At 39.6% G+C, this 25799-nt stretch overlaps 1 protein-coding gene across 1 annotated transcript in view; it reads left to right on the top strand.

Moving 5' to 3' along the window:
• The first annotated feature begins 215 nt into the window (after positions 1-215).
• gabra2a (gamma-aminobutyric acid type A receptor subunit alpha2a) overlaps positions 216-25799 on the top strand; it is a 64474-nt gene continuing 38890 nt past the window's right edge. The window contains exons 1-4 of the mRNA XM_042388733.1: positions 216-287; positions 377-453; positions 3305-3417; positions 22840-22907. Of these exons, the coding sequence (XP_042244667.1) occupies positions 386-453; positions 3305-3417; positions 22840-22907 (249 nt within the window). The 5' untranslated portion in view covers positions 216-287; positions 377-385. The remainder of the gene's footprint in view (positions 288-376; positions 454-3304; positions 3418-22839; positions 22908-25799) is intronic.

The following is a 25799-nucleotide window of genomic DNA, read 5'->3' as shown; positions in this document are numbered from 1 at the left end:
CTTCCTCATCTCATTCTCCGCCAAAGGCTTGTTCATCTCCAGTGTGTTCACTCAGTATCCAGTCTCTCGTGGCAACCCAGAGGACACCTGTCGCGTTTCAGGTAGGCAGCAACTATGTTTCGACAGATTACACTAAATTGGACGCGTTTTTCACAAAATGAGCTGTAAGCTGCCATGCAGTTTCTGGATGGGGAGTTTGGCTGCAGAGACTTGGATGCTGGACTAAACAGAACCCCACTGTGAGACGACTAGACCTGTGTCTTTGTGGAGACAGATATCTGTGTGGGGTCTGTTTAATTGCAACATCTGTAAGGTGCTTTGTGCCGTTCTGCCGTGTAATTACGCGCTCTGAAAGCGTTTCCCGTCTTGTTTTCAGGCTTCAGCAATGAGACGACGATGGGGCTCACATTACATGTCTGTGTTGGTCTCTTTGATCGTACTGTGGCAGACATGGTAAGTTTTATGTCGGTGTCATGTATTTTCTTCAATTAAACAGAAATAGCCTACTATAGCGCTTGGACGGCAGGCTGGTCGCGCGCACGGGCAGCGTAAGACACGGCTTTCTGGCTTTCCCACCTCAAGGCTACTAAACGGGATGTTTTGTTAAACAGTAATAGTACTACAATAGTCTGCTAGCGACGTTAATGATCCGCGTTAATATGGAAATTCATAGCAGATCCTTTTCGGACACAACCAGTGCTTTATGCGCTTACTTTACCATCACGTAGGGAGCGCAGCGCCAAACCTCCTTAAAAATCTGACAATTTAAGAATGATTTGCCTATTAGGAAAAATTACACCTAGCACAATTTGATACGCGGTCTTCTAGGTCTTGCTATGCTCTTCTGGTAAAATCGGCGTTTCGAAGCATCATTTTATTTCAGTAAATCTCAACTTAGGTAGCCTATTGGATGTCATTGTTACCGCCCGTCACGGTGCACTTTGTAGAAAAAAAAAGATAGGCTAATGGGAGTAGGCCTAATAGACGAACCGGTTGTAAAAGTTAAAATTCTAAACCGTATAATCCTTGCATTAAATTGTAACTCCATCCATCTGTGTGATATTGAATTAGATTTTTACACGTGTAAAAACTCTGTTCCACATGAAGAACAGTATGTGATGTCATTACTCATAGTATGATACTGTCTAAATGAAAACTATCCAGATTACTGTATTGCCCATCGAACAGCAAAGCTGTCCAACGTGCTAGCCTTCATGAAAGGTTTTGCCCTGGTTATTCATTACTCGGAAAAAAGAAATGAAAATAAAGGAAATTCATACTCAGACATTAAAATATAAATGAGGTATTTAAAAAGTTCAAAGAGCAGTGCGTCTTGTCTCCCTTCTGAAAATTCTCCGTAACAGTAACTCACAATTTGTCATATTATTTCAACATATTATTGTGCTAGATTCTTGTTGAATAAATATTAGTGTTAATTTTATATTTGATTTGAATGGTTAAAGTGAATTTAGGCATTCCTAGTTGCTGTGTGGAATGAATCGTCACATTGTATTTTTGAAAATATGAACGTGTTGTAGGGGCTGTCCACACTCATTATGACAGTTCAAAACATTTAGTTAGACACTCGTGTCTCTGTAGGAAAAAAAAAACTGTTTAAGTATTTAAAGATATATAAAATATTTATTTTATCTTTATGCTTTTATCAAAATATGTACAAGTGTGATTTGGAATACATTAACTTTTTGTTTTTTCTCAAAACTTTAAGTGCACTGTTGCACTGTGATTACTATGCCAGTCATGCATTCCTACCTCATAGGCCAGATCGCCTATCACACTTAAAGGTGTACTCCACAGGTTTAGTATTGCACTTCTATAAAGCTGGGACAAAGGGAAAACAAGAATGGTCAAAATCAAAGTGGCAGAGGCTGAGATATGGATCCTACATTTCCCATAAGGCAACTCAAAGGCATCTCTTCATTAGACCCTCCCTGCCTGGTAAACGCCCACAACCTTCTATTTCCAGTTTGAAAGATGTCTGTTGTGCTATACATTTGTACATTTGTCCAGGCCATAGCTGAGATAACCTTGATGATGTCATCAGATCATACCGCATCAGTTTCTCCAAAACCACAGAAGACATTATGCAGCTGTTTTCACAGGATAAGTCGTACTAACTATTACTAGTAATGTCACCTTTATGTGTAAAACTGGCGGAGTGCCCCGTTAAATAATGTTGTCATCATTAACATTGTGTTAAGTAGCATATTGTAAAGGTCTTCACTGGTCTAAAATTTCTGACTTGATTTGATACAGACACATGTCAGATGTGCATAAATTAATCTTCCAAAAAAGGATACTGATCCAGAAGGGTCCTGAGGTTACTCAATCCCACTGTGAATAGACCTGCCGATAATTAGATCCAAAATGACCCAAACAGACAGACAACAGCAACACTGTCAGCAGCATGGTGCTCCACCAACTAACAAGCAGCCAGGGTGGAAAAAGACTCACACTCTCCTTCTGCCTCACAAAGAAGAAAAGAATTGTCTTGTGTCTATGACGATGTATATCATGATCAAAGCTGACGGAGAGTCTGATGGATCCACTCAGTTTGACACACAGACCAGAGACCTGCAGCAGTACAACAGGACACTAACAGGCCTGATTAGACCGGATATAATTCGGATCCCATTCATTCATTCTCGGGTCCAATCTCAGTTACTAGGAATAACTCCTCTGCTTCCAGTCTTTATGCTACTTAATCACATGAGATTGATATTGATCATCTCATCCTGTGCTTTGAAAGAAAGCCAATAAACATATTTCCCAAAATGAATCTATATTTTAAAATACGAGATCACACTTCAAAGCGGAATCTATTATTTTGTGAGAAGAAAAAGTCAAACAAGGCCAGTTTCCTCTACTGTTGTGGGCTGACTGATCAATACAAATGCCTCCACTGTTTGGACAGTTTCTACAATGATGATTATGGACAATCTTCAAAACATTCTGTAAAGAAAGTCATAAGATACTTATGTACAAATAAAGAGGTCACTCATAGATAGTAAACAACGTAATTATGAATAATTGCTTGAAGGTTATTATGCATGACCATCAGTCAGCCTCATGTTGCAGTAATGTTGTGCCACAATATATTCTTTCAGGTTTAGTATGAAATCATCTGGGATAAAATGGATTCAATATTGTAGATGGAGATTATCAAGATGTATCATTATCCACAGTCCTTAATAGTACTTAAGTAAAGTCTATTTTTGTAGCTAATCTAGAGTCCTCTTTTTTTTTTTCTCTTAAGTCCATAATCAAATTTTTGTCCCTCATTTAGGTCCAAAGCAGATTCCAATTCGACACGCACCTTCAAAGACATCACAACATTCACCAAGATCCTGGACAGTCTGCTGGATGGATATGACAACAGGCTGAGACCAGGCCTGGGAGGTAAGGCGAGGAAGACTACACCTCTACACATACAATATGCGTGTATGTACACTGGCAAAGAGGTACTCTAATGACTTAGTATAGCACATCCATACATTTTGGGAACTGGCAAGAGACATATTCATAAAAGAATGATCAAAATAGATGCAGCAGGGGCTGAGATATCCTGACTTTTAGTCCTAAGTATGCCTCAAAATGCATAACATTGGATCCAACACTTCCAATAATGCAGCTGGATAGCAGCTCTTTGTTAGACCCAGTCTGCCTGTAAATACCCACATCTTTCAAACTCAGTAGCCCTTTAAGCTACTAAGGGTTTTTGAATGTGAAATCTGTGTAGGAAATGTGGACTTTTATTGACAGAAACTGAACACATAATGAAAAAATGGCAAAGTAGAACTGAGTGGAGTTTATTTGTATTAAAAAGAGAGAGTAAGAGCAGAAGAGTGGTGAGTATGGCATTGTTTTTATACTGTTGGAATTAACGCTGTGGAAATGTACATCATACTGAATTTATCAAGACAACAGGTAAATATAGTGTTGAGTTTGTATTTACAGCAAATTAAAAAGGGGAAGATCATAAAAAATAAAACAGGATGACGTCCTACTGAAATATGATCAAATATACAAATAATTAACTGATAATCTGGCACAATCCGATGTGGCTTTGCGAGGCTGGCAACTTCTAGCGCTGGTACAGAACAGTGATGGTGATGGCTCTCTGCCCCTCAGGAAACATGTCTTCTCTTGAGTTCAGCCAGTGTTGATAACTGAAAGCTGAGAGTGAATTCAAATTGACTCTGTTGGTAAATGACACCCATTAGATTTCCTCCATGCCCAAGAAGTAGTTGAAAAATGCACTGACTTTAACATTACATATTACTCACCTTAGTAGTTAGGGGTTGCATTTCTCCTCTTCTGGTGTAGGCTAACCACGTGCAAACACCTCCAGCCCTCACACCAGGCTAGCATGTAGCGGACCAGTCTGTCCCCTGAACACACAGAGACCAAACTGATATCAACCTCCTTCAAACTACCACAAAGATGGTAAAAAAGTCCATCCGTATATATCAAAGTAAGAGCATTACTGGCATTAGTAACTGTAACGTAATTACTGAATTTCACATTGTAATCCCTTACACTACTTGTTACTGAAAAAGTAATCACATTACTGTAATTACAAAGGAATCCTTTACCGCTGAACACTGGTTATGGGACACAATGTTCACTGAAATACAAGTTAATGTACTTCCCCCTCCTGTGTGTATTGGTTATGTGTTCCATACAGACGGGTGGCAAATTGAAGATAAAAACCAATCAAAAATGAGGGGTGAAATATAATGAATCCGGATATTTCCATATGGGTCAGGAGGGCTCACTGAATAGTTTGATAAAGATGAAAATGTTGTGAATCATAACACTATAGCCTTCACAGTCAGATGAATGACGCACCTACTGTATGGGATATTTTGGAGTGACATGTTAGACAGAGCTCTCCACTACCATCATCAAAACATTAAATGAGGGAATATCTTTTGGAAGAATTCTGCTCATCCCTCAAGCAGAGTTCCATACACTTGGAGAATCTATGACAAGGAGAACTCAAGCTGAGGCTCATGGTGGAACAACACCTTACTAACACACTTTATGTTGGGTTTTCTTTTCCCTTGTCAACCATTTTGTAACTGTGCTGCCATTTTAGCTAGGACTGTCTAAAAAAAAGATGTCAGTCTGAAGAGTTGAGTAAAGGTCAAATAAACAATGATAAGTCAGTCTAACCATTAATACAGTGAATTTACAAAAAAACATCCCACTGGTATTCTAATTCTGGCCAGGACACACAAATCAAGGAAAAAAACATGGTGGAGGCATGCAGTTACCTGTATTTATGCTTCATGGTATATGGTAAATTCTGAATAATTTATATTTCCACAGCACTATTTCAAGCAGCACATGTCATTCTCACTCGGCTGCTCTCAGTTTCAAATACTAGCTTCATCCATTCATTTTAGTTTTTTGTGTCACTGTTGAATTACCAATGAAAGAACACTTGCTGTAGGTTTGTCAAATTAAAAACCTACCAGCAGAGGGAGGGATTATACACAATGAACCTCTGGAAGACCTTTAATGTGAAACATTTGTGCAGGGAGTGTTGCGTTTTATTGACAGTAACTTACTACATTTATCAAGACAACAGGAAACATGGAGGGAGACTGTTGAGTTTGTATTTACCAGCTTGACGGTATGAGTCTCTTTCAGTTTGTATGACACAATATAATGTATTATTAAATGTATATTTTGAATTAACCTAATTCAACAGTGATATGTACTTATTTTGATGTGCACATCTTCATGAAGCCAACACTACTGGAAAAGAACCGTCACATTAATTATAATAAGCAGGAATGACACAAAGCCAGCCTGAGGCAGAAGCAAATGAAGTGGCTGCTTAGGACCACCAGGGGGCCCTGAAACAGGCATCTGTGCATTACAATGTCGAGGCTGATTTACATTTTGTGATGCAGAGTTTGGGTCAGCTCAGTCTACGGTTTGGGGTTTGGAAAAAATCCTACTTAAAGGTGCAGTGTGTAGAATTTAGTGGCATCTAGTGGAACAGACTTGGCAGAAATGGAATATTCATAAGTATGTTTTAATAAGTGTATAATCAGCTGAAATTAAGAACTGTTGTGTTTTTGTTACCTTATAATGAGCCATTTATATCTACATAGGGAGTGGGTCCTTTTCCACGGAGCCAGCCATGTTGCTCCACCACATTTCTACAGTAGCCCAGAATGGACAAACCAAACACTCCTTTTGCTCCTGATGGCTGTGCCATCGGTGTATGAATGTGTGTGAATGGTTAGATTTCCTCTGATGGGCAGGTTGGGACCTTGTATGGTAGCCCCTGTACCCATTCAGTGTATGAATGTGTGTGTGAATGGGTGAATGTGACTGGTAGTGTAAAAGTGCTTTGAGTGGTCGGAAGACTAGAAAGGCGCTATACAAGTACAGTCCATTTAACTGTGACTGTAGTTTTGTAGTAGTGACATTCTGTTATCTATAAAACTACATTGAATTTCCATGGCCCCTCACCAGACAAGAGTCACTTAAGATCAAAGGTATATTTGAAGAACTCATTGCTAAAAGATAATTGATTCATCTTGAAAATGGAAACAAGCAAACAGTTGAAAAGTATTTCAATAAAAGGCTTCACTTGTCAATTGATTTTAAATACAGGAGACTCACACTGGAGAAGTCATGTAAACAGGCCCAACACACCACAGCTATATTCTCTCTAACTCTAACAAGGACTACGTCCACATTAAACTGGCAAAATTCTAAAATGCCATTTTCAAGCAAAAACGATCACAGCAGGAGTTTCAGCTCATTTCTGCAAATACCTTCGTCCAAATTAAAACACCAAAATAGGTAATTCTCCTCCTACTGGGCGTGTGCGAAGGACAGATGAGCAAGTCAGCCACAGAAAACCCGCAAAGAAGAAACAGTATACTGTTCCATTTCCACAGCAGCTTCCTGACATTTAGTTTATTGCGAACACATTACCACAGTTTCAGCAGTTTCAGAAAGGTAGTAGATAACTATGTTTAACTCTAAACAAGCTCTCAAAGTAGACAATAAAGAGAACAACACTTGCATGAAGCCATCCACCATTGTTGTTATTGTCATGTTTCTTCTTCCTCCTCTTCCACTGAAATGCAGCAGTAGTTTTCCTCAACCAAACCTTAACCATAGGAGGGGTCAAAATCAGACACCTATAGATGGGTCATTTATAAAGGCAATGAGAAACAACATTTAGCTTTCTGAACTTGTTGGAATCTATTGGGGTTTGACTTCACATGGTAGTAGATCATGTTGTTTTTAGCTAAAAGACTTAATGGAACCAATGATCTGATAACCAGGTTACAGACTGTTGATTATGCAGAGTGGTCCTGGTCTTAAATTGGGGTGCAATTGTAATCATCCTTGTACCTGTTGGCCCACTCTGCCTCTTGGACATACTGTTCCTCAATCTGTCTATCCTCCTCCTCACTGATAAGATGTTGTGCTCTTTGTAGATGGCTCTACAGGTTTCTTGTGCACTGTGGTCTTTATGTTCTTATCAGCCTTCACATGAACACAGTGTGTGTGAAAGCTCTGGAAAAAGCTAGTACCTTGATGAAAATGATTTTGTCAAACCACTGCTGATATATGTTTCACTTAGTGCACCTTAAAGCTAATTATTTGAGTTCAAATATGATAATATCTACATCCTCTGTATGGTGAGGTATTGTTAGACATTACTGGCATGTTTACTATGGTTGGTAGATAATGGTGACTGGGATGCTGCTTTGGTGGAGCTGGTTGGGTTAAGGTAGTCTCCTTTAGTTGGACATGACATCAAAGCTTGGTGCTTGGCAAAAAGGAATAAAAAAGGATGAAGGGGAGCTGCTGGCTCCACAATACAGGTCATTTTTGTGCATGGTGCATGGAAGACAGTAGTGGCTTTATTGTTCCAGGACCTGACAGCGGGGCTTTCTTTTATGTTTGTCTGGAGATCCCTTCAGTGTTTTATAGCTAATGTGATATGGTGAATTACTGCAAAGAAGTGTTCTTTTACAATTCTCCATCATCACTGAGCTTGTTTAAAACCAATCGAGGATGTCAAAATTAATGTTATGCCCTGCATGCAGGGTTTCTGCCAGTGTATTGGCCCGCCGGGCCTGAGTTGACTCCCCACCAGGCCTAAGCATTGGTGAATTTTAAAAAAAAATGTATTTTAAGATGTTTTATAAACTGAAATGTATTATACAAGTAGTGTAGCTCCTTTAAAGGGCGGGTGTTAAACCCGCAAACGTAACATCCCTGAAACATAATAAACCACAAATGTAATAAAAATCTGCAGCTTTTAATGTAATAATCCAACAAACATAATAAGTTTCCTACAAACATAATAGCAGTTGCCTACCACAAACGTAATACATCATTTCCTGAAAACGTAATAACTATTATGTTTGCAGGGATTTGTTACGTTCATAGGAAGGTGAAAAGCTTTCAAAAATGTAATAACTTCCCACAAATGTAATAAACCACTAATATAATCAAAATCTGCAGTGTATACAAGTTGCTAACCCTAAATGTCTTTAACAGCCAATGACATTTTCTTCTTCAATATTGTTGTCCTTTAGATTTTTGCCTGTTTAGACTGATCATTTGACTGATTAAGCCCCATAATATTAATTCCAGTTTAATTCCAGGTTTTATTACAAAGCCAATTGTAAAAAATCTCAGGAGAAGGAAAAACAGAATCATGTCACTCTAGCAATGAAAGATTTACAACCAATCATACTTAACCCCATACAAAAGTTTCAGTACAAACTCACCTGCTATATGTGTGTGTGTGTGTGTGTGTGTGTGTGTGTGTGTGTGTGTGTGTGTGTGTATTTATGTATATATATATATATATATATATATATATATATATATATATATATATATATATATATATATAAAACTATGCAAAAGTAAGTGATGTAAAGTATTAATTGTCAGTAACAGCTGGTTACATATATATATATATATATATATATATATAACCTCATACAAAAGTTATATATATATATATATATATATATATATATATATATATGTAACCAGCTGTTACTGACAATTAATACTTTGCTCCACCCAGAACATGATTCTACCTCATTTTCATTCCTGTTTGTAGCCAGTAAAGTCATTTTTTAAAATCATATTTTCTTTGTGAAGAAATGTTTAACTTCTACATACTAACTTTTTGCTAACAATGAATAGAATCTTCAGTCTTTTGAAAGAATAAACGATTCTAAAAACTGTCCGGATGAGTTTATTGGGTCCAAAAGAGAGTAAAAATGAGGCAGAATCATGTTTTGGGTGGAGTATCCCTTTATACACAATAGTAGTCTATGTTTGACCCATTTAAATAAAATATGTCTGCATATCAAAAGCTCAAAACTTCAATATGTATTTAAAGCAGTCTGTCATTCTTTGAAATAATGAAAACAAAACATTTGTCAAGATATAAGACAGTCTTAAGACTGAAAATTAAAGGCTTGCAAACAATTAATGACTGACATCAGGTGAATTTAAATTAATGTCAGTGAATGCAGGAAAGAATCTCCTTTAGTTGGACATGACATCAAAGTGCTAACTGAAAATTTCCTAGACAAAAGAAAATGATATATTATAGGTTACATTAACCTTAAATAAAAGTCTTTAAATTAAGTGTCATCCAAGCTGTCATCCACCTATTATTGTTTGAAAGAATTATTTGATAGTTGCATAAAACTACAGTTCTGACCAGTTTTGACCAGCTTGTACAGTTTCATAACACTGACAACTGGTGATTTTTGTCTATATCAATGTTCAGGCAATGCAGGGAAGGTGTCTTTTAGGTTATTCTCTAAACAGTCTCGCTTGCCCGTGTCACTTCCCATTAGGATACTGTGTTAATGATCATAGCTGTTTTAGTAGCAGTTTTAGTGATGAGTGAAGTGACGATAGTTCATCATTTTATAGCTATCAGTCAAAAAAAAGAAAAATTTCAACTCCTTTCAGGTCATCTGTCTTAAGTCTAGTCTAATCAATGAATGAGTCTTCTGTTTCTTCTGCCTCTGTTCTGTTTTCTTACAAAATTAATACATATATATATACAAATACTGATGGTGAATTGAAAAATTTTTTATTAGCAAACCAATTAGCAAATGTGACAGGAAAACAGTGAATGCTAACACTAGTGGTTTATAGCCTAAACTATAGGCTATACTACTACTACTAGAAATAAAAGACTGTTGACTTGGTCGACCAATTAGCATTAGACTTAAAATTATTGTACATGTTCAGTGCGGTTAGATATTTATACCATATCATATTTGTATGTCTCACAGATTGAAGATGATTCTGCGCATACCACTGTGCACACTCTGTGTGATATGTACTGAACAAGGCCTATGGCCAATATATAATGACAACTACAGTGTTATACTGAAGGTACTCTGACAGGGAATTTGATGTCCCTGTCGCAGACAGGATGAAAAAATCAGCGGTCAGCTCTGGTCAGAGTATGGAGAAATAGGCACCAGTATTCCTTAAGTGATAATAGAAAGTCCATTTTGTGTAACAGGAAATTCATGATAAAGAAGTCTGCTATCCCAGAACTTGTTAAGAGAGGATTTGATGCCACTAATGGTTATAATGCACGAAAAGTAAACATCAGACTGAGAGAGAAGGACTCTGGGATAAGTGAGAGCTGTTCAACAAGCATTGGATTTATCCAGACAGTTCCATTTGTTGAGAGCAAAATTTTTAAGCAGGCCATCTTTAAAGCCAATTACAGCTAAACTGGTTCAGGAAAGACACCAAACAGACCTACTTGACATGACAAGATGGAAAGTTACACATGGAAGAGCAATCTACAAAACCTTTCATTATCAGAAGTTTTGAGAAATGTTTTGTTTTTGTTATTTCAAAGATTGAAAGACATATTTTAATTATTAAGCAAATTCACACTGAAGCTGGTTATAAACCTTTCATTACAAAATTACATGACAATATTTTTTCCCTTTCTGCGTTTTTTTGTACTTGTCTTTGTAGTAAAACCGTGAAGAAATCTGGAATAAATATGACTGGGATTTATTGCTCATTTGTACACACAACACTTGATCAAGAATATTGGGGAAGAAAATGTCATTGGCTGTTAAAGACATTTAGAGTTGTATACACTGTAGATTTTGATTATATTAGTGGTTTATTACATTTGTGGGAAGTTATTATATTTTTTGAAAGCTGAACCTAACAAATCTCTGCAAACGTAATAACTATTACGTTTGCAGAGATTTATTAGGTTAGGTTAGGTGCAGAGATTTACATTTGCAAACGTAATAGTTATTACGTTTGCAGGAAATGACGTATTACATTTGTGGTAGGTAACTGCTATTATGTTTGTAGGAAACTTATTATGTTAGTTGGATTATTAAATTAAAAGCTGCAAATTTGCAAATGGTTTAAATTATTTTTTTTCTTTCTTTCTTTATGATTCAGCAATGACTTGCTGATTCTCATTTGTTTTGTTAGGATGCTAATATTATGATGTGCTTTTTGAGCTACTTCAATTTTGTTTCATGTCTCCTCAATGCCATGTTGTGTATAAGAAAAATTCAAATAAATAAATTGCAAACAATATGTGCTCCTTTCTGATTATCAAGACTAGAAAAATCTGTTTATGTTGTAAGTGTGGTTTGTCTAGTCACTGTAGTTTTATGTATAACTTAAGAGTTTTTCTTTGTAGAGTAGATGTTTTTCATAGTTTGATAAATGTGGTGATCTTCACATGATGGCATAACGGGTTGCATCCAATCTACAACTCCGATGACATTTCAACTGAAAAGAAATCTACTTCAGCCCTGTAAAGTTCATCTTTTTTGTGGGAGAGTAAATGATGTCAGTGCCACCTTCAGGACCCCCAGCAGTGTGAGACTGACAGATTACTTCAACATTCCAGCTGTACATGAAATCACTCTAAAGCTTCATTTATGTTTGGGGTCTCAACAGTCCACACAAGATGACATGTGGCATATTGCTCTGCATTTATACCTCAGTGACAGTAGAAAGTCATAGAAATGATAAAGTGGAGAGATATCACAGTTAACCTCTTCCACCCTGCAGGTTCTGACAACAACTGATGTTGTTTGATTCATGGATAAACAAACAAATGAATAGAGGAGCATTTTTTTCTGTGTAAATGAGTCTCTAAAGTGATGTGCTTTTCTTTTCCCTTCTGCCAACAATGAGTGTGTTTAAATGCGCACAGATACCAGTATGTTGGATCTGTGAGGAGCACGGTTGGTTATAGGCAATAATTAACAATTATCAGTAATAATTACTTAATTATAAAACTTAATAGAATTATTAATATGAATTAACAAATACAGGGCACCACCTGGAAACAGGGACCAATAACCATACAAGGTAGTCTCATAAAAGAGTTCACCTAGAATGTTAATATCTGAGAGATATTAACATTCACAGGTGAACACAGAGGGGTTGAATTCGAGCTCTGACTCCTTTCACAGTGTTAAACACTATAATGACAAAAGAACTTCTCTTTAAAGATATAACAGTGTTTATTAAACTTAGCGGAATTAACAAAGTTAATAAATGCTTCATTCAATAAACTACTATTCTAAAATCTAATTCTACCAAAGCAAAACACAAACAGCTAAGTACAGGGTTGAACACATGCAGGTGAATGCATGTGTCTGTGTGTGTGTGTGTATGTGTGTGTGACAAGATGGTGACGTGATCTGGCGTGATGACGTCGTGGGTTTGAAACTATGGGAGGAAGTCATGTCCACCATATGGCGGAAGTATGACAGTGTCTTGGTTAGACAATAGCAAGATGGTGCCGCCTGGTGGTCGGCGTCTTGCACTCACCAAATTCCGTGCAAAACACACGTGTCTGATTTCAGATAGCGAGAGACGAGTCCCACATTATCTGACCATCAGATGTGCAAAAAGGTGTCGGTGCGTGTATGTGTGTGTGCTCATGTGTGTGTCACAAGACAAGGAAGAAAGAGGAGGGAAAGCAATCGTGAGAGGGAGAGAAGTGGTTCCTTTGTCCACAGAGAGCGTGCGTACGGACAGCAGTCTGTAACGCACATTGTCTGGTTTCTGATTGACAAAGCAACTTACTTTCTCCCTCACAATGGCACAAACACAGCAGTGGTCCTGAGCGGGACAAACACAAAACAGTCTAGCATGGTGAACACAACTAAACAGGCAGAAAACTTAAAATACTCCTCAGAGTAAAGCAGAGCAGATGGACTCGGCGGTCCATCAATCAATCAACAAACAATGGTAATAAAGCTAAAAAAACTAAAAGCTAAACAACAGCACTGATGCTGAAACTAACATACAATAACACTGCCTCTGCCCAGACTTAAACCTCTTACTTGCTCGCTTCAGAAAGCGAGCAGGGTGTGTGCTCAGTCCGTCTTTCGGTCTGGCTCCGTTCCTCAGCTCAGATGCTGTCGCTGCCACTGTTGGCAGGCTTAACGGCGGCTGATTCTCAGTGGTGCAGCAGAGTCGACTCAGTTGAAGAAGAGCAAGAAGAAGTTCTGCATCTTCCTGAAGGAAATCCGTTCCTTCCTCCTGCAGGAGGTAAGAGCACTGGTTGCAGCAGCAATCTCTCTTGGATCCAGGGATGGTGTAAATAACCCAATTTATGTCTTAGCTCTAAAGAAAAGATAGCCCTGTTGAACATCATTTTGTTACAATATGTTTTTTATTACATATTTGATCTGTTTCAGGTTTGTAGTGCCTTATTTCCTATTTTGATTAGAAGGGCTTTTATTTTGAAGGCGGCATTCTGGTACTCGCCCAGTTCCTGCTTCACGCAACAGTAAAGATAAACAGTAAAGATAAACAGTAAGATGAAAGAACTAAGAAGGAAAAATGCAATGTTTTAGCACCCCCCGAAGAGGCACAAGCTCTTACGTTGGTTTTGGGATTGTCATTAAACCTAAAATCATCAGTTCAAGTGTCAGACCATCTTTCGGTGGGGTATGCTACAGTAAGAGCTTCGCCTGTACCTGCTACACCATGCTGCCCATGTAATCCACGATACGACGGCACGGCACACAGAGCAGCAAGTGGCAGCACTGAACGGTATGGTCAAAGGAGACGTTAAGGAATACAACTACGCTCAAAATGGATGACATAAAGGAACAGATACACAAGCTACAAACGGAAATACAGGAAAGTAGGAGCTTACTACATCAAGAGGAAAATAAAGACGTATCAAGGCAGGAATTAAAGGAGACAATTGAAAGCAGAGAAAAACGACTAGCTGAGCTTCAACACAAAATGGATGACACTGATGGGTTAGCATTACCACGTCGTTCAGAACGTCCTAGTGTGCCCATAGAGAAAATGCTAGCCTACCAAAAGGAGGAATTGAGTAAAAAGGAAAAAAGACTGCTCAGCATGTATGAACAATGGAAAATTCAAATCAGAAAATCCAAAGAAAATTTAAAGAAAGACATATCAGAAACAGAATTGGCTGCAATGGCAGACACCATTGAAAAAGGAAAAGATGGACTCATGAGAGCTTACAATGAAATAAGAGAGCGTGCCACACCATCTACTGAACTAAGACGCAAAATAGATGCATGTGAGGCTGTAACTAAAGACATTATGAAAATAGTCTATGAACGCTTATCAGCAATAGATGGCTATTTTGATGCAGAGCGTGAAAGACACCAGCTCCATCAACTACTAGCCCATGACTATGCTTACTCCATATATGGTACTGCCTCTCTGTCAGGTGCCAGTCACCACTCTGAATCAACAAGCATAGCTGCAAAAAGGGCTGATGCAGCCGCGGAGCTAGCTGCAAGGGAGGCTCAATACAAAGTAATGCAAGAAGAAAGAAAGCAAAAGGAAAAAATAAGAATAATGGAGGAGCACCATAGGAATGAATTAGACATGCAGAGGTCTGAATTAGAGCGTCTACAAGCAGAAAGGGACATGGAGGCAACTCGTGCCAGACTGGATATCTATGACAGAGAAATTAAACAGAGCCCCCCTGTATACCACCACAACCCTCACACTGTCGCACCAGCAACCCCTACAGACGTGTCCTATCTTGCCCAAGCAATTCAAGACAGCATAGCCATAAACAGACTCCCGATGCCAATGCCCACAGTGTTTAGTGGAGATCCAATCCACTACATTGAATGGAAGGCTTCATTCAAGTCACTTGTAGACAGAAAAGGTATTTCTTCAGCTGATAAACTTTATTACCTGAAGAAGCACGTCAGTGGCCCCGCACACAAATGTCTTGAAGGCACCTTTTATCGAAACGATGATGAGGCATACAGAGATGCATGGAATAAGCTCAACCAACGCTACGGTCAGCCATTTGTCATCCAACGAGCTTTCAGGGACAAGCTGGCAAAATGGCCAAAAATACAGTCTAAGGATGCAGAAGGATTAAGAACATTCTCAGACTTCCTAAATGCCTGCCTGCAAGCCATGCCTCATGTGAAGGGTCTAGAAATATTAAGTGACTGTGAAGAAAACCAAAAGCTGATACAGAAAGTTCCTGACTGGTTAGCATCCCGTTGGAATCGTCAGGTCACAACAGCCCTCATGGGAGGTAAGGAGTTTCCCACCTTTGAGGATTTCGCTAACTTTGTCTCAGTAGAAGCAGAGATAGCATGCAATCCAGTCACTTCCCTACATGCTCTTCACTCTTCTAACTCATTCCAAGACAAAAGAAACACAAAGGAAGTAAAGGGAAGCAAAGCCAATGTCTTCAACACTCAAACTGCCATAAACAGTGTTAAATCAGTATCAAGCAGTGGAAAATCAAGAATCCCCTGCATGTGGTGCAAAGATGACAAGCATCAACTCCCAAAGTGCGCAGACTTTATGGAAAAGTCTCTGGAGGAGCGGCGAAAACATGTGAAGGACAATAAGCTGTGTTACGGATGTGTGAAACCCGGTCACACTGCCAAGGAATGTCGTCACCGCCACACTTGTGATATATGCAAGGGAAGACATCCTACCTGTCTCCATGATGAGAACTACAGAGGACGTGAAGGTAGAGAAGGGCTTGTAGCTAATGTGAACACAGCTTCAAACACAGTAAATGAAACCACAGCAGCCATGGCACTCAACGTCACTAGAGGGGGTCAGTCATGCAGCACTTCCATGATCGTCCCTGTATGGGTGTCCTCTGCTACAAACCCATCTAAGGAACAGCTTGTCTATGCATTATTAGACACTCAAAGTGACAGCACCTTCATCGACAATGGAATAAGTAATGAATTACAAACAGATTCCCACCCGGTGAAACTGAAACTTACCACTATGCTCGGAGAGAGCATGATCATGAAGAGTCAAAGGGTGGCTGGACTCCGTGTGAGAGGTTACAACTCATGCTTTCACATCGACCTTCCTCCTTCATATACAAAAGACTGCATTCCTGGGAACCGTGACCATATACCCACTCATGAAACAGCAAAGAGATGGCCTCACTTAACAGCAATCACCGATAAGGTGCCACCTCTCCTTAGCTGTGATGTAGGACTCCTAATTGGATACAACTGTCCCAGAGCACTAACCCCCAGACAGGTATTAACAGGAAAAGACAACGAGCCCTATGCCATTCTTACAGATTTGGGGTGGAGCATTGTTGGCTGCTCAACACCATGTGTTGATGAAACAGACTCCAGTCTGTGTCACAGAGTCACAGTAAAGGAACTCCCTCCAGTAACACCGATGGATGTGATAAGTGTCCTGGAGTCGGACTTTAAGGACACTAAAAGAGACGACAAGACTGTCTCACAAGAGGATCTTCTTTTCCTGAGCAAACTAAATGAAGGCATAAGGAAAAATGACCAGGGACATTATGAGATGCCTCTGCCCTTTAAGCAACGGCCACACTTACCTGACAACAGGAAACTCGCTGAAATCAGGCTCAGTCATCTAAGACGGAAGTTCTACAGGGATGAGAAATATAAAAGAGACTACACAACATACATGAAAGAAATCATTGAGAGAGGTGATGTGGAGGAGGTATGCGAAGATGGAACTCCCGGTGAACGATGGTACATTCCCCATCATGGCATCTATCACCCTAAAAAGCCTGAAAAACTGCGTGTCGTGTTCGACTGTTCTGCAAAGCATGCCGGCACAAGCCTCAACGAACACCTTCTTCCAGGGCCAGACATGATAAACAACCTAACGGGCGTCCTCATACGGTTCAGACAGCATCCCATAGCTCTCATGTGTGACATAGAGAAAATGTTTCACCAGTTCCATGTTCAGGAGGATGACCGCAACTACCTGCGTTTCCTGTGGTGGAAAGATGGAGATACAAACACACAACCTCAGGAATACCGAATGAAGGTACATCTTTTCGGTGCTGTGTCATCCCCTGGCTGTGCGAACTATGGCCTGAAATATCTAGCCAAGGAAAACAGTCTTTCACATCCAATAGGATCCCAGTTCATCACCAGAGACTTTTATGTGGATGATGGAGTCACAAGTACAGACACAGTGGAAAAGGCCATTCGGTTGGCACACGAGGCAAGAGAGATATGTGCCAAAGGTGGTCTCCGTCTTCATAAATTTGTGTCAAACAACCATGCTGTTCTACAGAGTATACCCTCGTCAGAATGTGCAATAGACGCCAAGACAAAGGATTTGACCTTCAACGTTATACCGCTGGAGCGAGCACTAGGGATTCACTGGAGCATAGAGGGGGATAGTTTCAGATTCAACAACACCTTGAAAGACCAACCAGCGACACGTAGAGGCATACTGTCTACTGTTGCCTCCATATATGACCCCCTCGGCTTCCTTGTGCCTTATGTTCTCAAAGGAAAGAGGATCTTACAGGAAATGTGTCACCAAGGTATTGGTTGGGATGACCCCCTACCAGAGATGCTGAAGCCACGGTGGGAGAGCTGGCGTCACGACTTTGCCAACCTGCAGAAAGTAAACATAGCTCGATGTTATGTACCTGCCAATTTTGGAGAGGTCATAGATACAGAGTTGCATCACTTTTCAGATGCGAGCGCCAGTGGATACGGACAATGCTCTTATCTGAGAGTCAGAAACCAAAGAGGAGAGATTCACTGTTCTCTTGTGATAGGAAAGGCCCGTGTTTCTCCCACAAAGTTGACTACAATACCAAGGCTTGAATTAACTGCAGCAGTGGTTTCAGTCACCATCAGCAATATGCTCAGAGAGGAACTCGTTATGCTGATGGGAAAGAGTACTTCTGGACAGACTCAAAGGTAGTCTTAGGCTACATAAATAATGATGCACGGCGCTTTCACACTTTTGTCGCCAACCGGGTCCAGAAGATCCGCCATAGCACAAGTCCCCAGCAATGGCTTTTTGTCCCCACAGATAAGAATCCAGCGGATGGCGCATCCCGGGGAAAAACTGTAAATGAACTGCTCACATCCAACTGGTTTACTGGTCCCATGTTCCTCTGGGAAAAGGAAATACCTGCACCTAGGGATGTAATACCGGACCTAAGCGTAGGAGATCCAGAAATCAAAAGGTCACAAACACTGCAAACAAAGACCACAGAACCAGTGAGTCTTGCGACCGTCTGTCCAAGTTCTCATCATGGTCCCGAGCCACCAAGGCTGTGGCCCGACTTCTGCGACGGGCTAAGAAAATCAAATCATGTGTTCATTCTACAGTGAGTGAACAGGAAAATGCTGAACGTGTCATAATCCAAGACCTGCAAAGTCAAGCATATGAGAAGGAAATCCAGCTGTTAAACAAAGGAAGTCAACTACCACATTGCAACAAACTGCACCGCCTTGATGTTTTTCTAGACACGGACGGTATCCTCAAGGTTGGGGGAAGACTCCGCCACTCATCCCTTGCTGACTCATTCAAACACCCGATTGTCATCCCCAAAGAGCATCATGTGACAAAACTAATAATAGCTCACAACCACGAAAAGACAAAACATCAGGGAAAAGGCTTCACCACAAATGAAATCAGATCCAATGGCTATTGGATCCCTGGTATGAGCCGAGCAGTTGCTTCATACATTCGTCAGTGTGTGACTTGCCGTAAGCTCAGGAGACCCCCAGAGGGCCAAAGAATGAGTGACCTACCTACAGAACGTGTAGAGCCCTCCCCACCATTCACATATTGTGGTATGGACTGTTTTGGTCCTTTTGTTACTACAGAGGGAAGAAAACAGCATAAGCGATATGGCCTGCTCTTTACCTGCTTTTGCTCACGGGCCGTCCACATCGAGATGCTAGACGATATGTCCACCGATGCTTTCATCAACGGCCTGCGATGCTTCATTGCTGTTCGAGGTGCAGTCCGTCAAATCCAGTGCGACCAAGGCACTAACTTTGTTGGCGCAAAGAATGAATTCAAGGCAGCTCTGCAGGAGCTCGACACACAGAGACTCTGTACATTTCTGTCACAAAAGCAGTGTGACTTTGTCATGAACGCGCCCCACTCCAGTCATGCAGGCGGCGTGTGGGAGCGCCAGATAAAGACTGTCAGGAGTGTCCTGAACTCCACTCTATCACTTTCTCATGGCAGACTCAACGATGCCTCATTATGGACTCTACTTTATGAAGCCATGGCTATAGTCAACAGCCGACCCCTCACCGTGGATAACTTAAATAGCCCTGACAGCCTGGAGCCACTCACCCCCAATCATCTGATCAATATGAAATCCAGCATAGCACTGCCTCCCCCTGGCACATTCCCCAGAGAGGACTTGTACGGAGCGAAAAGATGGCGGCGTGTACAATATCTGGCAGAGCAGTTTTGGAGCCGCTGGAAACGGGAATATCTTCACAACATCACCACAAGGCAACGATGGCACATGCCGATGAGAAATATACAAGTGGGTGATGTAGTGATGGACATTGATGAACTGTTGCCCAGAAGTGAATGGAGACTCGCAAGAGTCTTAGAGACTGTCAGTGGTAAAGATGGACTTGTAAGGAGAGTGAAAATCTCAGTAGGAGATAAAAGACTGAACAAGAAGGGTGAACGCCTTGGTACACGTTCCATATTAGAGCGACCAGTGCAGAAGTTAGTTCTGTTGTTAGAGGCTTCTTAAGCCCATGACTGTAAGCAAACATTATCATTCCTAATGTGAAAATTATTCATAGTTCATATCATCTATTATGAAACATTCATAATTTTGGTGGGAGTGTAAATAACCCAATTTATGTCTTAGCTCTAAAGAAAAGATAGCCCTGTTGAACATCATTTTGTTACAATATGTTTTTTATTACATATTTGATCTGTTTCAGGTTTGTAGTGCCTTATTTCCTATTTTGATTAGAAGGGCTTTTATTTTGAAGGCGGCATTCTGGTACTCGCCCAGTTCCTGCTTCACGCAACAGTAAAGATAAACAGTAAAGATAAACAGTAAGATGAAAGAACTAAGAAGGAAAAATGCAATGTTTTAGCACCCCCCGAAGAGGCACAAGCTCTTACGTTGGTTTTGGGATTGTCATTAAACCTAAAATCATCAGTTCAAGTGTCAGACCATCTTTCGGTGGGGTATGCTACAGATGGTGTTTGGGTGAACACGGGCGAGGTCTCGTCTCGTCTGAGGGAAAAACACGTGCGTTGGGTACCTATGTTAGCGAAGCTGACTCACAGAAGGACGAAGGACAATGAAGGTGTGTTCCTCAGGGTGCGTTCACTTTTTAAAGGGGCAGTGATGTCACAGCTGTGTCATCATGACGCTCCTCTGTGCAGGAGCATCTCCGCCAATGAGGGACTGTTTGTTGAGACTATTTCCTGTTTAGCACCTAGGTGCCAACTTTGCAAAGCATCAGTGGAAATGGAGTCTGTGAGCTGTTTTTGGCGGTGTTCCTTTGTCTCAGGGGGAACAAAGGAAAAGCACTTCGTGGCCAGGCCTCAGGGTTTACATGTAGGCCTTCTTTGTGTGACTGCATGGTTTGAGGCCCAACAGTATAAAGCAAACTTCGTTCCCCTGTTCGAGAAGGTGAGGCAGGATTTGGAGCAATGGAATTTTCTGCCTGTCTCTTGGTTGGGACACATATCTCTGATTATGATGAACATAAGTCGAGCTGTGACAACCCTATCACATTTAAGACCTGGCAATTAGTGTGCCGACTTGAGGGAAGGTCAAAACTAACTTCTAGCTTCACTCCTGTGGTGAACAACCCTGATTTCCACCCTGGGTTATCTGATGCTGGTTTTAGACAGTGGGGTAATAGAGGCATAAATAGGCTAAAGGATTTATTTTCTGGTAATATTATAATGATATTTGAATAAATGATTGAGAAATATGGTATCCCCAGGCAGGACTTCTTTCGTTACCTGCAGATATGGCATTATACAATGCATAGCACAAAGTTAATGGACAATCCTGAAAGACCTCCTGTTGAGAAACTGTTATTTCTAACAGCTGAAAAGATGTCTGTCAGTTTGTTTCATGAAGCTATACGTTTTACACTCCATGTCACTTTACAGGGGCTTAAGGGCACATGGGAGAAAGAGCTATCTGTCACAATTGACGACGAAGAGTGGAAAGATATCTGGAGACATGCTAAATAAATTTCTGTTTGCAATTGTGTCAAAGCAATACAGTTTAAGATTATACACAGAATGCATATATCCTACAATCGCAGACATCATTTTAACCCTACCCTCTCACCTATGTGCCTTAAATGCAAGACAGAAATTGGTACTCTCTCTGTGGTCATGCTGTAAACTGCAAACGTATTGGTCTAATATGTTATCTGAAATAGAAAAAATATTAGGTTGCGAACTGGAGATGGACCCAGTGTCTCTCATCCTGGGCCTCCCAAGCAGATATGTAACATCAAAAAAGAATAAGAGACTGTACTATATTCTTACCTATGCTGTGAGGAAAAACATTTTATTGCAGTGGATTAATAAAAAAGCACCAACTGTAAAAGGCTGTCAAAGAATACTGTTTGATTTTGTGCCATTGGAGTACCTTACATGTACACTGCTGGACCAATCCTATAAAATTGGGGAACCCTATCTGAACTAAGTAGTGCCTGGTATCTCAGCCATCATGCTGCAGGGCTTTTCTTGATTGCCCTTATTGCACATTATCACTGTAACCTATGATGTTGTGTATATGAAACTGAGCTGATGTTTTTTTTCCCTGTGGATTTCATAATATATCTGTCTTTTACTTGTAAAAGTGAAAACCAATAAATATATTAATATTAAATATATTATTAAAAAAAACAGTGCCAGGCCAGTGCAGGTGTGTTTTTAATCCTTCCTTTGGAGTAACTTTTTAACTCCACCTAGATTTTGTTGTCTTTTAACTCAAGTGAACACGTATTGGCCTCAATTTGCTTTCCATAGAGTTTATATGCCATCTTAAAGGGGCACATCACCAATAGTACACATCACAGTACACTGTACTAGTCATGATTAGTGCTACTGAGTCAGTGAAAACAGTTGTATAATGGGTTCTGTGGCTCTGAAGGAGCTTTGTGAACTCACAAACAGGAGGTGAAGAGTTTGAAAGAGGTGGATTTTTACCTGTCTTGGAAGGTCTAATGAAAGATGCTATTGAGTTGCATAATGAGAAATGTAGGATCCAGTGTTTTTGGAGCTTGACCCACATTAGGCACTAAAAGTTAGGATATCTCTTCCTCTGCTGCAGATTTTGACAATTCTTTTTTAAATCAGTCTCTCACAAGTCCCAAACACGATACTGAATCACTAGAGTGTTTCAATCACAGCTAACTCCTTCTTGCTCAGTCAGCTTTCCTTGCTCATTTGTCTCCTCTGTTACAAAAGGTTGTTCTTTTGTTATTTATCATTTTATAAAATTAATTTTATCATTTGTGTCTACAGACAGAGTGACGGAAGTCAAGACTGACATCTATGTGACCAGTTTTGGTCCAGTGTCTGACACAGACATGGTAAGTCTCACACCTCAACTCATAGTGCACCATCTTTTCAGGAACCCAAACACACAGAGTGTGAAGTGAAAATGGCTTCAGCTCCTTGAAAGCCTCGACTATACACTTTAACAGTCTAAGTAAACATGTAGTTTCAAACACAAACTGTGTTATATGGTTTTGTCAGATTTTTGCTTAAGGTGTAAACAAAGAACTTGACAAGGTGACAAGCTGTAATATGTTGGAGGCTCTGAGGCACTGAAAGCTAAAACATTTCAAAATGTCTCTGAGAGAGTTAATATATCAAGAGGATTGAGTTTGTTTGGAAAGACAATCAATCCATAAGAAAGAAATGTGGTGAATGTTTGAGGAAAAATTCAGGAAAATCAGTCATGTCACTGCTTGTTCAGTAGGTTGATGAATGATTGTTTATGGGATTTCAGTATAATTACTCCATCATGGTAAATGACTGCATCTCCTCAACTTAACATTGTGTTAATCCTGTCTTGCTGGAGCTTTTTAAAAGGTCAAGACATTTGTTTCATACAGAGTTCATATACAGTCATGAAAAACCTGGAAATATCATGGATTTTGAACATTGCTGTTTTTCCAATTCTTGTTTGGTAAAAAAGTGAAAATCTGAACACTTTTAGAAAATAGTTTCATTAATGTTTTAATGAATATAAGTTTTAAACATGATCTGTGTATTTTTTAAAGTTCATGCAGTGTTAGAGCAGAGATACTGCACTATTGCTCACATATGATCACAGGTATACAGTACTAGGTACTAGGGGTGTGCCCGAATACAAATACATTAAAGCACAAATAGTGAGTTTTTTTTTACGAATATTTGTTTCATACAAATATTTTTTCAAAATTATTTGTTTTTGGAAAGAAAAAAATGAAACATGTCAAATACCAGAGAGCTGGTCAATTACCGTCGCTATCTCAGTGTCTCTTCTCTGCTCTGCTGTTACGTCTATCAGCAGGTTTCAATGAGAGGAGTTACATCCACCCACTACATGACGCATATTCTTAATTTGGACATCACTTTAATTTTCATCTTTAATTTTCTAAAATTATAAGCGTAACAAAGACAAAAACAGGATTCTTAAGCCTCTTTCCACTTTTATTTGAACACAAATACAAATACAAATAATTTTGCTGCCTCAACAAATACAAATACTGGGCCCTCTGCACATCCCTACTAGGTACAGTAGTAGATTGTCCTGCCTGGAGTGACAGCCATTCCAAGTCCTAGTCGGGGGCTCCACATGGGCAGTATATCATATTTAATATATAAATCTGGACTGTGTGGAAACATATTCAGCATTTGGAGAGGTAGTGCTGTGAGATGATCCATTGTGAATCATGTTAACACTGTGGGGCAAATGTCCACTGAAAGCATGTCAGAAGCAAGTCACTAGTAACCAGCACTTTAGCAGATAGATGGTGTGGTGTTTTATTAAGTATTTCAGTTATTGCATTATTAAATTATATCTCTCTTTTTCTGACTCTGGCACATTCTTTTCTCTCTTGCTTCAATTTAAATCTGTATGGAAAGAAATTCCCCCGCAAAATAGCCTGTCAATAATCAATGATATTGACAGAAAGAAATAGTATAAAGTTATTGCTTAAATATGTTTTTAGCTGCCTTTAATAGGAACAGTATGAAAAATATGTTGAGAGACCCAACTCAGTAACACAGGCCTACATATAGTAAATGAAGGCCAAACACCAACAGAAGATAATTATTGAATGAAATACGATGATAGACCAATGGAGCATAGTTAATTCATGCAAAGTGCCAAAGTCCCACTTGTATTGGCTCATTGTTTCATTCACCCTTCACCATCATTGGCTCATTTTCAGCTCTGTGGTCAGTAACATGCAATTATATTCATGTTGGTGAACAGCATGGACATTATAACAATATACTGTCACTGGTGTGGTCCCTCCACCACCCCAACTTCCTCCGTATCTAGTATTTTTGGTATTGTTGATTTAACCTAGATTTATGTTCATGTCATTAATTTGTGTGACAGAAGGTATACTATGGGACTGGGTGATGTGGTTGAGATTAATATCATGATATTACAAATAGCTTTGATTAATAGGCAGCAGAAGTTTATAAAATGAAAACTTGATGTGATCATCACAATAAGTTTCCACTGAAAGTCAATAAAATGTAATATTGAATTATCACCCAGTCAGCAGGGCTTGCACTTTGGAATTATTGTGGTCAATTTGGTTTAAAGTCATGGAAAAGTAATAGATATCCATTGGCCAAAACGTGTTGAACCCTGTTCATTCATATTACCAAAATGGTGGTAACGGCGATCAGCATGAAATCTATAAAAACTGTATTGAAACATTCTTTTTTGACATCTTTTGATAACTTTACAGCAACTAACAGTATAGAATGACTGTAGCCAAGAAAAAAACAGGCTTTGCTACTGAATTTTGTGACAGTGAAAAACCACTTATTAATACTAATTTTCATCTTGCTTCTTTCACAATCTCATTAGAGATTAATGCACAAATCATTTATTACGATAAATAAAATATTCTCAGGCTGTAATAATTTTAAGACTACAATATTAAAGTACTGTTTGGACTTAAACTGTGGTGTCCAGTATGTGGTGAGATTTTGCCTTGCTAGTGGCAGGGCCTTAAATGAAACTTCCAGTGTTTTTCAACCTGGGTCTTATTCTCAAAACTATGGCCATTCTGACTATGGGTCATGCTGATTTTAGACTCACCAACCAATCTAGCTAATCGAGAAATGAATTAACAAAGTTAGCGTGACAGATTGTCTCCTTTACGAACATGTTTGTCCATGAGAAGGAATTATATCTTGAAAACGAAGGGCTAAATTGTCAGTAAATGTTCTGTGGATATTCTTTTATCCCA

The sequence above is a fragment of the Thunnus maccoyii genome, chromosome 16 (assembly GCF_910596095.1).
Source record: "Thunnus maccoyii chromosome 16, fThuMac1.1, whole genome shotgun sequence".
In the NCBI taxonomy this organism is placed as follows: domain Eukaryota; kingdom Metazoa; phylum Chordata; class Actinopteri; order Scombriformes; family Scombridae; genus Thunnus; species Thunnus maccoyii.
This window is presented reverse-complemented; position numbering and strand designations above follow the sequence as displayed.